The 15,606-nt window shown below is 31.6% G+C and overlaps 4 protein-coding genes across 4 annotated transcripts in view; all 4 read right to left on the bottom strand.

Moving 5' to 3' along the window:
- The window catches only part of LOC108577078, a 6,549-nt gene extending 5,687 nt beyond the window's left edge, over window positions 1–862 (bottom strand). Inside the window, exon 1 of the mRNA XM_017940176.1 lies at window positions 751–862. Within this exon, the coding sequence (XP_017795665.1) occupies window positions 751–862 (112 nt within the window). The remainder of the gene's footprint in view (window positions 1–750) is intronic.
- A 1,256-nt stretch (window positions 863–2,118) lies between these two features.
- LOC108577073 (modifier of mdg4-like) lies at window positions 2,119–4,599 on the bottom strand. The gene is made up of 6 exons (XM_017940170.1): window positions 4,540–4,599; window positions 4,077–4,282; window positions 3,816–3,992; window positions 3,273–3,753; window positions 2,821–2,880; window positions 2,119–2,664 (listed from the first exon to the last, which is right to left on the bottom strand). The coding sequence occupies exons 2-6, from the start codon at window positions 4,257–4,259 to the stop codon at window positions 2,276–2,278; spliced, it is 1,290 nt and encodes a 429-aa protein (XP_017795659.1). The 5' UTR covers window positions 4,260–4,282; window positions 4,540–4,599; the 3' UTR covers window positions 2,119–2,275.
- A 686-nt stretch (window positions 4,600–5,285) lies between these two features.
- LOC108577093 lies at window positions 5,286–6,803 on the bottom strand. The gene has a single exon (XM_017940191.1). It carries the CDS (start codon window positions 6,801–6,803, stop codon window positions 5,286–5,288), a length of 1,518 nt encoding a protein of 505 aa, XP_017795680.1.
- Window positions 6,804–7,212: 409 nt separating this feature from the next.
- LOC108577036 (transcription initiation factor TFIID subunit 1) lies at window positions 7,213–14,403 on the bottom strand. The gene is given in 18 exon segments (XM_017940123.1): window positions 7,213–7,427; window positions 7,510–7,731; window positions 7,818–7,926; window positions 8,005–8,142; window positions 8,224–8,366; window positions 8,437–8,875; window positions 8,948–9,190; window positions 9,263–10,483; window positions 10,568–10,929; window positions 11,035–11,297; window positions 11,387–11,745; window positions 11,816–12,056; window positions 12,134–12,543; window positions 12,545–12,727; window positions 12,812–12,920; window positions 13,144–13,412; window positions 13,478–13,890; window positions 14,058–14,403. Coding segments are annotated over 18 exon segments (5,685 nt in total).
- Window positions 14,404–15,606: the final 1,203 nt, after the last annotated feature.

The following is a 15,606-nucleotide window of genomic DNA, read 5'->3' as shown; positions in this document are numbered from 1 at the left end:
TTACATTGAAATGAATCATCTGATTAGATGCAAATTAATAGATAATGCACCGTCAACCTTTCTACTCGTATAAATCAGCCGCATGAATAAAACATCAGAGAAACGCTCATTTACAATAACACGTTAATTGTTCTATGAATGTTAACTGCTAACCGTGCCGTTTACTATTTAATTCTCATTAGAATAAAATGCAAAGGTGACACTTTTTTCGGGGGAAAAAAATGGAAAACTTTGCACTAGTTCACCAGAAATGTTACACAATTTAAAGTAAGAAGAATAACAAGAAAAAAAAATGTTAATGAAAATAACTGAATATTTGCTGTAAATTTTTCTTTCTTCCTTTTTAATATTGTTAACAAAACACGAATGACTCGAAATATTACTCATTTTAACACCTGGATTACCCATCTAATTTCGTATGTAATTTTCCATTCGAACAAATTTTACATTATAAATTTTTAATGTAAAAAATTCATTTCATAATATATTGAAATATTCTTCATTCGTTGTACAGTTTGATTTTTGATCATTTGTCGCGTTTTCTTTCTTTTTCGCATTTCGACCCACCTGTACACCGGTGACAAATGGCAATCGTTGTGTTAATTGATATCGATACCAAATCAATGTGAAAATCATCACTGTTCTACTATACAATTTAAGAATTTCCATTGTTAATCACTATTCGTCGAACCAACGAATACAAGCGCCAACCATTCACAATCGAAGGAACCATTGTTCGAGGATAATTACCCGGATAAACGAACAAGGCGAACGGTACCAAAACAAGCAACAGCAGCAGGCTGAAGCACAAGTGCAGCAGCAACGAGATGCCGAGGATATCGAAAAGTTTGATCGCGGTCATGATCCCTTGCAACCTTCGAGTTTCCTTTCAGCGACCAGCCAGAACCGGAAGTGGATAGGTGACGCTGGAAATCGACGAGTTTCACTGGTAATTATATAAGTGATCGCGTATACGAGAATCCACGGTGCTACTGACTGCTCTGTGCACGATTATGTTCCGAAGACCTGACCCCCGACCCCGTTGGAAAAGGCCAGACAAACGGTAGTACGATGATATTGCGGATCGACATCGGAGCCACTGTCCTCGGTCTCGACAAACTCCCCCTCGCCCTCCAGAAATCCATAGGATTCCATGACATTTGTCAGTGAATCGGGATTTATCGTCAACCATGCCGCCGAATCCAATCGCGGTTTGTTTAATTATAGGCGGCGGAGTCGAGATAATCGCCGGATCTTTCGGCCTTTGGTCCAGGTTGAAGAATCGCGAAAATGTCGCTGGAACATGGAAATCCGTTGCTGGGTTCGATGATAAGGAATTTCTAACGATAGTCGAAGGAAGTTTCTCCTCCAACACGGAGGGAGAGCGAGGAATTTTCTCGTAACGAGATGTCGATAACTTTTTATTCTTGATATAAATGATGTTTGTTTCACTGATACTTGTTGTGACGGGAGATCGGCGGTTGGTGATTTTAATATTTTGGTATTCCGTACAGATGAACGGGCTTGGTAAAATCTTTCGAGATTGAATCAGATTGATTTTGGAATAATCGTTTTATACCCTTTTTCTTTTCGTTTGCTGTTCAAATCGATTGAAATATGTGATTCTATATCGATCTTTTGATATTTGTAACGAAGTTTGCACTTAGGCAGAAGAGAGATAAAGAAAGAAATGAAAAATTTGATATCTAGCAGCTGGTGATCAATTTTCATAATACGTAGAAAAGGGAAAATAAAAAATCAATCGTTATCGAATAAACATTCGTAATGATTAGAATACTGATCTTTTTTCGTAACATTGATATATAGTGTGACGTTTAAATAGGTACAGTTTAAATAAAGTATGAATGTTTTATTTTATTAAAAATGTATATATATTTACAAAATGGTATATTAATATACATATATATATTTACAATTGGTTTCTTTTAAAAAGTAGTAACCTGCTTTATATAAAATATGGTAATGATCGTTTCTAAATTCTAAATCTCTCTAATTTTAATTAAGAGAATATTGTGTTCCTTCAAATTCATAAACTTTTTAAATAGCATAGTAATGATACTAGACAAAAGGTAAATAAAAATTATTAAATAATTATATTTTGATAAAATGTCAGACCCGTGCAGGTCATAAATAAAATTGTGCCAACAATATCACACATGTTATGCATTAATTTTATGCGTTACTATGCTTCTAATATGACATAAGAAAATGTACATTACGAAATTTAATGTTAATTAAGTTGTCTTCTTTAATTTCATGCGCCACCATCCACTAGTGGCTTATTATGTTTGTCCCGTTTAGCATTATGATAGAGATACGAATGTACACGTAGACTATTGCTGTTCTTATATTTATTACCACAAAGTTTACACGTTAAACTTTCAAGCGGGCCGTGAATATATCGAACGTGTAATTTGAGATTCTCCTTACGCGTGAAATGACGAAGACACCATGGACATGAATACATTCGAATAACCTTGCCTCTTTCCATACGTAAAGTTGGTCCCAGTTCAGATACAACGCGCAGCGTTGTTTCCAACGGTAGACTATTGTTGGAAATACCTTTAACAGTTCGTCGACCTTTACTATGACAACCAGTTTCGTACGCAAACTCACTTTCAAAACCAGTCATGTTACTTAAACCTAACGAATAAATAAAATACTAATAATAATTACAACAATTTAATGTTAAATAAAAATAAATAAACTACTTTGAAAATATATAAAAATATGCAAAATTAATGTTGTAAATATAATAAATAAATTATTGAAACAAAAGTGTAAAAATCAAAAACTTACCAAATGGTTGAGTTTGGATATTCTGATTATAGGGAACTAATTGCATATCTGGTACAAAATCTGCAAAATACAAATATTATTCATTTCAACCATTTTCTTTTCCATAAAATATGTAATCTTATAGCATTAAAAAATTTAGATTTGAAACACCCAATAAATAAGCATGCAAATGTATAATTGATTCTATCATAAAATTAATTTATGCTATATATACTGAAAAATGTGTACAACTGCACATCCATCGACGAAAACAGTTGAGTGTGTCAAATCTTTTGCATCTCGATAAAACAGCCAGTAACTGTAGTCCCTTTTCTAATTTTAATCATCTTGTTTTGGAATAATCATTCATTCATCAAACGTTTTCAGCTCCAAATGATGTCTTTATAGTCATCAGCCTACTAATTACATAATTTTTTAAATGTCTACCCTAATAAGAAGTATTTAAATAATACCTTTTATTGGCATATTTTCTTCAGGTTTATAGAGTGACTCGTTAGGCAAATATGTTTTGTATCCTGCTTCTGTATCAATGTCAAGGGTATAATCCAAGGGTTCATGCTTTGCTGATTCTGCATGACCTATATCAGCTGTACAATCTAGTGGCTCCTCTTCATTGCATTGTGCCTCTATGTCAGTAGAACTATTGTTTTGTACCATATGCATATCTGGCATATCATATGCTGGATCAGAAGGAGAATCTTGCTGACATATATCATTATCATTTGTATTCTTCTCTACAAATTCACTGTTATGTGATTCATCTTTAGTCAAGACATCTTGCTTTTGGCATTGTTGATCCTTCTGTACAGATTGCCTTTGTTTTTCAAAAGTGGAAACACTTTTATCTGATGTACCACAATTAATACTGCTTTTTTCTGTATTAAATATTTGATTCAAGTTTTGTACATTCTTTGTCAAAGTCTCTTCAAGTTTCTATAAGTAAAAAATAATTCTTTATATTGTACAATTAGAGTATTACATCATGTTAAACATACCTCTTCAGTTTCTGTGGTTAAACCTTTTATTTGCAAAGTTTCTGCTACTTTTAAGAAACTAGCAATATCTTCCTGCTTAATATTAACTTCTCCTTGATACATAAAATGAAGCATTGCTGACAAATCACGATAATTGACATCTTTTAAAATCACAATTGGATGTTTGCAAGAATTTCCCTATTATTATTATATTATATATTATTACAAATATTTTAATGTTATAGAATAACAATAAGTTATATAAAATATGTTAAAATGTACCTTAAATAGTTCTCTGAAATATGTGCTACACACTGATAATATTAACTTGTGTGCACGTAATATTTGACCCTCTGCAGCTAACGTTACATCAACTAGTTGTTCATCAGTTAATAGTGTATATAATCCAGAAGACAAATTCCTTGGAAAACTATTCCAAACTAATGAAAACTGTTCTCCAGACATTATTTGTTTAGAAAGTTGAATGACTAAAAAAAAAACATACACAATACAAATTATTACTTACATGTATCAATAATGTTTTTATCAATAACCAATGCATTTCATTTTAATGTTACTTAAATTAATAAAATTTATGTGCTAAGTGTGCAGTAAAAACAAATAATTAAAACCTAATGATTTGTTAAAAATTACTCTTTTTAAAAACAAAATAATATTATTATCTCAAAAGGATACACTGATAATAAAGGAACAATAAACATTATAATTTATTCTAAAAGTTAACCTTTATTAAAACGTAATTTGACGGTTTAACGAAAACAATCCACCAAAGTTGAAGTTCGTTATATAAACAATATAATTTCAATTATTGTACTGCGAATTACGTTTAAAAAACTTGATTTAATTTCATTGTCACCACTTTTTTAAACTTCTTAAGAAATAACAAAGCAATGTTTCATCAATTTCCAAACAGTTCATGTCTAATTTTAAATTGCAATTTATAGTTTATAAAATAAATATTTCACGAATCAAAAAGTGTTTAGAGTGGCGTAAATGGATGAACGAATGCCAGTAGCTTGAAATCAAATATCACATTTTTTAGTTACAAATAAATTTTCGGTGGTACTAACATTGTTAAACTTTAAAAAAATGTAGGCTGTAATAAAATATTTGAAGTGGTGCCATGCACTATCAACTTTTATTGCTTCCTTTTTTGATGCGTAATACTGTGAATTACGATATATAATAAATGTCGAAACACAGCCATTTTGATGACAGTTACTTGTATATTCAGTTTTTATGATTATATGTTCATGATTATAAACAACTTTGCATATAAGCTGCAGCTTGAAAATTAAGCTCGTAAAAAAAAAAATAGATGTATCGATAATCCAATTCATTTATTAATATTCATACAAATTTTTTGTATTTATTCTGGAATCTAACGTTGCATGGAATTTTGATTTACATAATTATTTAAAATTTGTTTTTTGATTAAAATACGTATGTATTGTAATAATGTGTAAATGTTCATATTTCTTGTATGTCTTCTTCAGTCTCGCGTAAACGAAAGCATTTCCATAAACCATAACGTGCTTCCCAATCTACAAAAAACAAGTCTGGCTTGTTCCAAAGGATATGATGTGCTGCAAAATTATATTGCGATTGAATAGGTGGATTTAAATGTGGAGCCCATTGTGCTCTAGCCATCATTATTTTATTCACATACTCATAAAATACTTTAGCTTTATGAATCCAACATAAAAGAGACATAACTGCTATCACTGTTGCATGTAAATGATAAGATACTTCAGTATGATGTTTACTTTGTTTCAAAGTTAAATCTTGTAAATTCATTAGAAGACAAACTAGAGCTGCTGCTGTAAATCCACATGGTACTTCTACAGCAATCAAACAAATAGTACAATATGTTGTTTCCAAATTCATACGTGATGAGCAATGGTTTATAATACTTTTTAGAAGACTATCATGCAAAATTTCTCTGTGAAGCTTGCAGAACAATTTATCTTCTTTAAAACATGGACCTATTTTCAAGTCAAATTGAGTATCTTTAAAAAATATTTTAGGTGTATCAAAATTCATTTTATTTTCTTTTCTATCAAGCAGATACTGTATAACTCTATTGCCTAATAAACTGGTTATTTTACTTGTTGATGCTATCATTTGCATTAATAATGGAAATATCTTTGGTGTTAGAGTTTTTTCATATAATGTTATTTCATGCATATAAGCTGTATATTCAAGTGTACTACCAAATTCTAAAATAGTTTCGTCAGTCATTCCTTGCTCTACAACCCATGAACACATATGTTGAACTATAACAAGAAGATGATCATTGCACAGATGTTTCACCATGTTAATAATACAGACTTCTAAACCCTTCTTGAGTATTGCATATTGTACAGAATTATTCGATGTTTGTGCAGTCCTTATACAAATGTAAAAGAGATTTAAAATTCTTTCAATAACTACTACTGTTTCGTAAGTATCTGGCCAATCATAGACATCTAACAATTCATATGTTATTCTTATGATATTTCTTGTACCCTCTGTGTGTATATTTGGAGTTTCAATTTTATTCCATATGGTATGAACCATTAATGACCCACCAACACCATGTTCCAACAGATTGCGCATGATTTCAAAGCAAAAAGATTCAAATTCCCAAAGTTTATCTTCATAAATCATATTAAACACAGCTTCAAGAATTTCCTTAGGCTTTTTAGGAATATATACTTGCAATAAGTTATTATAACCCTCTTTCGCAAGTCGACGTTTTCTTCGTCGTTTCCATTCGCACACATTGTCAGAGTGAGATAATGTTCCATTATAATAAAAAAAGAGTTTAAGGGTGCATATAATAATAGCATTTGGTTCATAAGTTACCAGTTGTTCATATGACGCATTTTTTGTTATACTTATGATATTGCTAAGCATTTTTTCATGATCGCGTGGCATATGTGCAGATACAGAACACATTTGATGTACATAATCCATTTTTATCTTTAATTCTTTATCAGTAATCATCATTAAGCAATATTAAATTAATACAGTAAAAAATATTACAAACAAAATTTTGGTTAGAATTATTTTCTAAACAAATATAACTGAATTTGCAGTTTTTTATATTCGACTATTTTTTTCTTAATAAATTTAATACAGGTTTTATACTGTGCGTAAAGATAAAATACGCGTAACATTTAGAAAATCTCCCACTATGTATTTACATCTATGTTTACATAATATTCATAATATACATTGCAGGAATGGAGACATTCGTCCAACTTTTTACAAAATCACTTTTAAACAAAACGTACATCTTTTATATAATTTCAAATATTGAAATTCAATTATTTCTATGACAAATAAATTTTTGATTTTTTAAATAAACTATAAAACAGCATTATTGCTTGAAAAAATAACAGAATGAATTTTCTTAAAACCACAAATCACCACCAACGTCCTCCTCCGGTTGCGATAATTGTTGTGATGTTTTTTGTTTTTGTTTTGCATTATTTTCTGCATCATCATCACTTTCGGACACAGCTAGATCATCCTGTATCTTATTTTCACTTTTTTCATCTCTTGCTGGTAAACCAGCTAATAAGAAGTCCGAAGGATCATAATTTGGATCAACATCCATACTTTCATCTGTAATTTAGAAAAGATACGGCTTTTAAATTGATTATTCTATAAAAACATCTACTAAATATTTCATTCCACAATTACCAACCTTGCTGAAGCAATTGTTGGTCCGCCATATAAAAACCGACATTACCCAATTGAACCATTGCTTCTGCCGCCTGTTGACTATCATCATCCGCCAATACTACTCCACTTTCTGTACCTTCTCTGACTTCATTTAATTCAATTGTTTCCATCTCAGCATTCTCGGATTGTTCATCTGTACCAAATGGAACCTCGTCGAATTCATCCTCACTAGAGAATTGTAAATCTAAAACAAAACAGATCAGTGGTTAATATATATTACGTCTTCCTTTAGATAAAGCAAACATGTGCATATTATGAAATTTGCTTTACCTTCTTCAAGTACATCCTTTTTCTTCGAGTTTGCACTTCTGCTGCCATCACCTTCCATATCTCCTTCTACATCGACAAAATCAAAGTCATCCATATTTGGAATTTGTAAAAAATATATTATTAATTATAAAATTTATCAAATTTTGTATAAGAGAAAAATAAGATGTTTTAATGGATAAAATGATACCCCTCTAAATTCTGGTTCTACAATAGTATAATTCTCTTCATCTGGTCCAAGCCAAGAGGGATCAATATCAGCTTGTTCCATTGCACGTTTTTGTACCAACAATATGTTATTTTCTAATTGTGTTAAGTGTTCATCATACTGTCAAGTATCATTTGATTATAAGTGTGAAATATTGATTAATTAAGATATAGTAAACACGTGAAATATTACAATAATTACCTCATCTAACGTTTCCTTACAAATTTTTACAAGCAATTCTGCTTTATGTGTAAATGGAGAGTCCTTTCCATTATATACTGTACAATTTTCCAATATTTGTTCTACATCCCTAAGGAACTCATGCCGATTATGATATTTATGTGCTGAAAGAAAAAAAAGAATATAATAAAATTAGAAACGTTTCAGTATCATCAATAATAAAGGTCTACTTACCAGACACCTTTTTAGATATGGTTTCTAAATCCATAGGTCTTTTAATAACATTATAATAATCTTTCACTAATTTTTTGTTAACTGGTTTTAAGAACGGCCACGCTTCTGTCATAGATTTCAATTTATTATTAACAACATTGTCTAAGATGAACGTAAGTGCAACTTGATCATTATCATCCAATAGAGGATTAATTGCTTTTTCTAATCTCATTAGACGATCTTCTTTTTCACCAAGTCTTTCTACACAAGTCTCCAGCATACGCTTCGCTGCTACGGTTAATGAACTTTTTGGTCCATTATATAACGTTGAATTTTCTACAATTTGATTGACGTCGGCTAAAAATTCTTCTCGACTTTGATATTTCTTTAGTCTCAAATTTTCACGTATAGTTTGTAAATCCATAGGTCTTTGTATAATTTTGTGATAATCAGGAACAGCCTGATAAAGAAATTATGAAATATATAAACAAATGCTTCAATTGTAAAATCTTTAAAGAAAAATAGAACATACTTTAGCGTTAACAGGAAATAAGAAAGGCTGAACATCAGGCAGGTCTCGCATTTCATTAAGTATACTTTCTAACATTGTAGACATGACAACAACAGGATCTGTTCTACGTCTGTTAGCAGGTCTTTGTTGTCGTTTCAGATAATCACAGTGATCGTCTCCAGTAGCTCTCCTTCGTTTTTTAGAGCTCACTGCCTCCTTAGGTACTTTCAAGAGTAACGTACGCCTCTTCATTTCTTCAGCATGCTACAGAAAATAAAAGTATAAATTAATATATCATTTTAACACTAATCTCTTAAAGTAGATTCATTTAATTACCTTAATCAATTTGGACGATAATTTTACTTTAGTTCCATCTACATTAACGAGGTCTTGGTCATCCGTATTAAGTTGTTTTTCAATTTCTTCCTCTTGTTCTTCTGTCATCGCAACGTTCACAGGTGCTGTAGTTATGCTATTTTGATACAAGGGGCAAGCTTTATTTGTACGCATATGACCTACATTACCGCAAGCACCACATTTAAGTTTAAGATCTGGTTTAAGTTTAGGTTTCTTACGTTTAGAAGGAGATATTTCGGGTTTAGGATGTTTAGAAGCAGGAGAGGTAGATTGGAAAGAATTACAAAATGGAAGGATACTGTTGGAGGATGTAGTGGTTGGGGCATTGGTACTACTACGGTCGAATATGTTACTCGATGACGCATTACTTCCTCCCATCGGACCACCAAGCATACGTTCTCTTTCTTGATTTCGTTTAATTCTGCGTAATTGTTCTTGAATTCTTCTTTTCTCCCTCTTCATTTCTTCTTTCTGCGCCTCGTCCAAAGTGGCGAATTGTTTAATAAATGTCTCATCCTTGGAATTTCTAATCTTTATATAAGTATCTATCACCGCCGGCTTTCTTACTAGTTCCACTCTTGTATATTCTTTTCCCTCTGGGTTTCTAAACGTTCGATAAATCTTAAGAACTCTACCTTGTTGCGAATTGTAATTATTTATAGGACTATCTTCTTCTTCTTCTTTCTTTTTTTCCTTGCTTTTCTTATCCTGTTCGTGAACTTCGCCCATTAACATCTTCCGTAATTCATGACGTTGCTGTTCTTCTCGTTCAAGCGACAATTGAGTACTAGTCTTCTTGTTGGAGAGCATGTTTTCTATGTTTTTACCCATTTCTTCTATGTCTGAACTATCTTCTTCAGAACTTTCGCCCTCGTCTGTACTTAAAACTTCGTTAGAGGACAGAACACGATTTTGTAAATCGAAAATTCGTTGACATTCTTCTTTGTATCTCTCTTGATGCTCGGCAATAGAAAATCGGTTTCCTCGTGAAAATTTTGTCATACCCTCCTCCCCAGCTTTAGCTTTTTCTGTAGATAACGTTCTGACTACATCAATTACTTCCCATCGTGATAATTTTTTAATTTCTTCTTCAGGCACACCAAATTTTCGAAGTAACGCTTTCGCATTATTTAATGACAACCTTCTTAAATCAGCATCAGTTCCAGTTACGGTTCTCTTTGGTTGAGCTTCTTGCTCTTCCTAATTAGTGATAAAAAAAATGTAAGTTAAAATATGTGTACAAAAAAAATGTTTCAGAGTAAGATTAATATGTCAAATGTTTACCTTACTAATTGTAGGTTTATTTGGTACTCGAACATAAGAAAATCCTTCACCACAACCTGTTGGATCTGCTGGTCCTGCCAGCTGTAATAAGCATTTGCCTTTCATAGCTTGAATGTAGGCTCGTGTCGTATTCCAAGGTGCAACTTTAACTTCATCATCCATTTTTAATTGCATTTCCTCGTCGTCATCATCTTGAGGAGTAAACAGGAACTTTTCACCATAACCGGCATCTTTTAGTCTTTGCTCTGCTGCGATCATACTGAAATAAGCGCAACATTGTTCTGGAGATACCATAGCTCGAATTTCTTCTTCCGTTGGTAATCTGAAGTCAGGTTTTATGACCCACCAATTGGAATCCATTCCTAATGTAGGAAATTTTAATAATCGCCAGAGTTATAATGTTATTAATATTTCTTGGAAAATTCATTGTGTAACATTTATGAAAATTTGTAACTATATATGAATACCTGTTCTCTTAAAATCGGCACACAACTTCAAGCGTTTCCTAATGCTACTTTCACTATGCGAAGGGAATGCTTTCTTAATGTCATCCATCTTAATACGTCGAGGTGTATCTCGAGACTTCCAAAATAATCTGTATATAAATACTTGTAAAAAGTCTCTCACAAAATTATTAGCTCTCTTTGAATTAGGACCTGGTACTTCATATAATGGGCATTCTTGACCAGCAACAAATAAGGCATCCATTTCTCTGATATAGTATTGCTGTCTGAAAATTATTAATTATACGTTATTATAGTGCACTGTTATGTTAAAATAAATAAACAGTAATATAAATTAAAAGTGTCACTATAATACCTTGTTCTGATAACTAAGAAGTCTGTTTCTGGAATTTTATGTTCATAAATTGGTGCTCTGTACATATTATTTTCAACTGCTTGTATACTTTGTCCAGGTGTAAGAATTCCAAGGAATGGACTAGTGTGTGCATAAGCAGTTTCACCATATTTGTATTTCTGTGGTCCTTGATCTTTACCTGCTTTTCTTTTATAATAATTTTTTACCTTAGAGCACATTCCTACTTGATTCATTAAAGGAGGATGTTCTTCAGAAAATTCAATAAGTACTAATTCACCATCTTTGCCAGTTAAGTCTTCAGGAGTTCTCATGAAAAAGACATCACCTCCACCAGATGCAATTCTTTCTTGTTCTCTTTGCTAATGCGCAAAAATGACATTTAATTCTTATTCCGACTTAAAAAATACAATCATAAAAAATAAGGGATACCTTAGCTTTCTTTTTGATGTGTTTTAGTAATGGCAGGACAGAATGAGGTCCTGGAAGAGCAAGTGGTCCATGACTAAATCTCCTTAAAGGAGGTCTATGGAAATTTCGAAGCCGCATTGGTCCCATATGAGTTTGAACAAACGGAGCACGTAGTTCTACTACTGGTGTACTATGTTGTATCAAATTTCCACCTCCAACTTTTAATCGTAATGTCGTTTCTGATGATCGCGGCATGTAGTATCTAACCAACAACGAAAATAGTCAGATTTTTATTTTGCAAAAATTAAAATTAGTTTTATTATTTAAAAATTAACTTACGTGTCATTCGAAATATTAAATGGATCTCTATCGGGCGATTTGGGTGGTGGTGGTGGAGTATCTTCTTCCAATACATTAATTACGCCAGCTTTTCCTAGCAATAACTTACTTTTTTTAACATGTGGATGTGGTATTTTCACTTTTGGTTGAGGTCCGTTATCCTTATGAACCAAAGCTGGATCTATATCATCAGGAATACCAAGAACAATATTTTCATCATTTGGATCTAAAGTAAGAATTTTAGGTTTTGGAATTTTTTTCATATTTTCAGGATCCCAAATTACTTCTTCTTCCCAAAGTCCATATACTAATTCTTCATTTTCGACGGGAAAAATCGAATACCAAGTGTCGTCATAATTTTCTTCCCGTGACTGTTGTTGATTTCCTTTATTCATATTACTATTTTTCTTACATTTTATTTTTTTGAGACTGCATGTGTAATGGCGTCGTAATTTGAGAAGTGGCTAATCGGACATTTGATGCGACTGGTACAGGTGCACCTTTGCCTGGTTGACTAAATGCTTGAGCAGTTCTATTTCCACTTGATGGTACCCATCCAGCTGCATTATTTTTACTATTTAATTTCTGTAACACCTTTAGAAATATTCATATTCCTACTTGCATTATCCTACAAGAATGTTGGTTAAAGTTGTTTTGTAACAAAACAACATTACACACCTTATGCTTTATATCATCACCATTCCATATAACATCATCTTCCCAATGTAATTGTGACACCATTAAAAATGCATCATCAGAAAATTCCTCACTAGCGTCTCTGATATCTCTGAAATCTCTGATATCTATAACATCTCTGACATCTCTAGCATCTCTGATATCTCTGGAATCTCTGATATCTCTGACATCTCTGACATCTCTGACATCTCTTACATCTCTGACATCTCTGATATCTTTATTGTTTAATTCATCTAGCTATTAAAAATATAATAATATCATGGTCTAAGATAGATTGATCTTTGAAAAATGAAAATATAATTTTCAAATAATACTTGATACAATATAAATTAGATACCTTATCAACAAGTTTAAATCCATAATTAAACCCATCCCCTGTTTCTGGAACTTGAAGCATATCATACCAAAGCTGTGCAGGTCCAAAACGCCAATCTGCTACCTTTGGTCCCATATCACCATTTTCTCCAGTGTCACCAGTTTTACCAACTTGTTCTTTATCTTCTACTGGCATTAACAATTTATTTTCATCATCAGAGCAACACATGTCTGGAGCTGGGTCTGAACCATACTGCATTATCCAACCCTAATATGAAAATTGTTAATTAAAAAACCAAAGTTATTATTTTAAAACTAAATCATTATTCATACCTTAAACTTTGGTTTCTTTTCTTCTTGATCAGAACCAGAATCAGAATCTCTAATGTCATGATGTCTCTTTTTTTTACGTCTCTTTTTAACACCTCTCCATATTTGTGGAAGACTACTAGGCTTCCCTGGACCAAACAATCTTGAAAACCTTAGTACTTTGTTAGCTCGAAAATCAGGAAATAATTCAGTAACATCAACATTGGCATATTTTGATGGTAACATAGAAGCAAGAGGAGTTTCTAATTTACGCTGACGTGCAGCTTCTGCTTCTTCTGCAGTAAGTGCTTCTTTTTCTTCAGGTATTGGAGGAGGTGGCATTAATTGTGTATCAGATTTATTAACAACCTCTTCATCATCTGCATCATAATCTGCATTTTCTTTTTCAGCTTTTACTTCAAGCATATCTTGTTTACCTATTCATTAAGATAATTTAAAAATGAGTTAATTATTTTTAGTGTGCATGTACATATAATGTACATATACAATATAAATATATTTATAAATAATGTGCATGCACATATAATTTAACTCTTATATAGGAATACATAATCTAAGTATATTATATTTTTGCTGTACTTACTATCTTCCTTTTCATCCTCTGCTAATTCATTTATATCAGAAAAATCAAGAGCACTAGGTGATTTTTCAACATAGTTGATATCTGTATCATCAACTGTTTCATTTTCTTCTTTACATTTGTCATTAAATTCATTATCATTTTCTTCAGTAATATCTTCATTTGGCATCATTTCACGGATAAATGAACTTAACCCAAGTCGATTCAGTGAAGCTAAATGTTGCTTAGCTTCTGGATCAAGAATGTCATCTTCTAATTGACCATTGTCATCAATGTTTCCAAATAAGAAACCAGTCATATTGATTCCAGACATTATATCTTTATCGTTTTCTTCTTCAGAATCAGCCATTTTTTATAATTAAAATTCAACGTATTAATGTGTTAAATTTTTACAAAAAACTATCGATTTTCTCAATGTACAGTAGATATACACAGCTAGTGCGTATCAATTGCACAGTTTCTAACAACAAAAATATTTAAATATTGTACGTTATAAATTTGTTTATTTACAGTCTATTATATATATGAATGTATTATATTCTAATATATATATACATGAATTATTTACAAGTTTCTGTTAATAACAAAATTATTGTACGTTAACGTTTCGTTTACATAAACCTCTTCAGCGACCGCACGCCATGTTCTCTAAACTGTTATTTTATAGAAGACGAAATATATTTGGTTTTTTATACCACATGAAGAAAAAATTCCCTAAAAATGGAATGTTAGATCAAATTAAGTACTTTTAATGTTACTATACAACAAACTGAAAAACTAGTGAAAAATTTGCAGAAACATATTTTTTTAACTAAAACAATCACTGATTACTTTTTGGAATATAAACATTATAATACTAATTAAAATATATTGAATCCACTGACCTCAAAGTAAATTCATTTTCATAAAAATAAAAACATTTATTTTAGTTATTAATTTGATCCTGAACTACATTATCAATACAGCCACAGATGAGGTAAAGAATAGATCTATCACCACAGACGAGGTACAGGATAGACGGTGTACCTAATGTATTTTTGTGTCTAACGTCCTGAAATACCGATCGTGTAAAAAATCAGAGTTTTCACTATGCACTCTACGATATAAAGCGGTGAGTTTAGGAATTACATATAATCCAGCCATGAAAAATGGTAAAATCGACAGATGTAAAAAATCCTCTTTTATTAAATTTGCATACAAAGATACATATTTATATTGGATTGTGTGTGTAGATTTGTTCACGATCTTCTAACAACAGTAGAACACGCGCATGTGATGAATCATCTACTAATAAATAATTACGTTACTTTCTTACTTGTAATTTCATAGTTACGTTTAATTCCAATTCCAACCACTACTAATGTTGTAATCTTTTCCTATCCTGAATTGGTAACGGTAAGGTCTATCCTGTACGTCGTCTGTGCTATCATACAATACACTTTTTGTTCATGCCACGGGAGCTCTCGAGTTCCCTTATCATTTTCGTGTTGCTTTCAACATTACTGATTCAGCATAAAATAAAATTAAAACATTAGTAGTGATTGGGATTAGA

This window comes from Habropoda laboriosa, unplaced genomic scaffold, assembly GCF_001263275.1.
Source record: "Habropoda laboriosa isolate 0110345459 unplaced genomic scaffold, ASM126327v1 scaffold486, whole genome shotgun sequence".
NCBI lineage: Eukaryota > Metazoa > Arthropoda > Insecta > Hymenoptera > Apidae > Habropoda > Habropoda laboriosa.
The sequence above is the reverse complement of the archived record's forward strand: the minus strand, read 5'-3'. Positions and strand labels throughout refer to the sequence as shown.

What these genes read in the sequence shown, in the direction of transcription:
- LOC108577073 (XM_017940170.1), bottom strand. Translation starts at nt 4,259, where the DNA reads ATGTCTGGAGAACAGTTTTCATTAGTTTGGAATAGTTTTCCAAGGAAT. An exon ending in ATTTCAGAGAACTATTTAAG is followed by an intron (nt 3,993 to 4,076) that starts GTACATTTTAAC and finishes TAATAATAATAG; the next exon opens with GGAAATTCTTGCAAACATCC. An exon ending in TAACCACAGAAACTGAAGAG is followed by an intron (nt 3,754 to 3,815) that starts GTATGTTTAACA and finishes TTTTACTTATAG; the next exon opens with AAACTTGAAGAGACTTTGAC.
- LOC108577093 (XM_017940191.1), bottom strand. Translation starts at nt 6,803, where the DNA reads ATGATTACTGATAAAGAATTAAAGATAAAAATGGATTATGTACATCAA.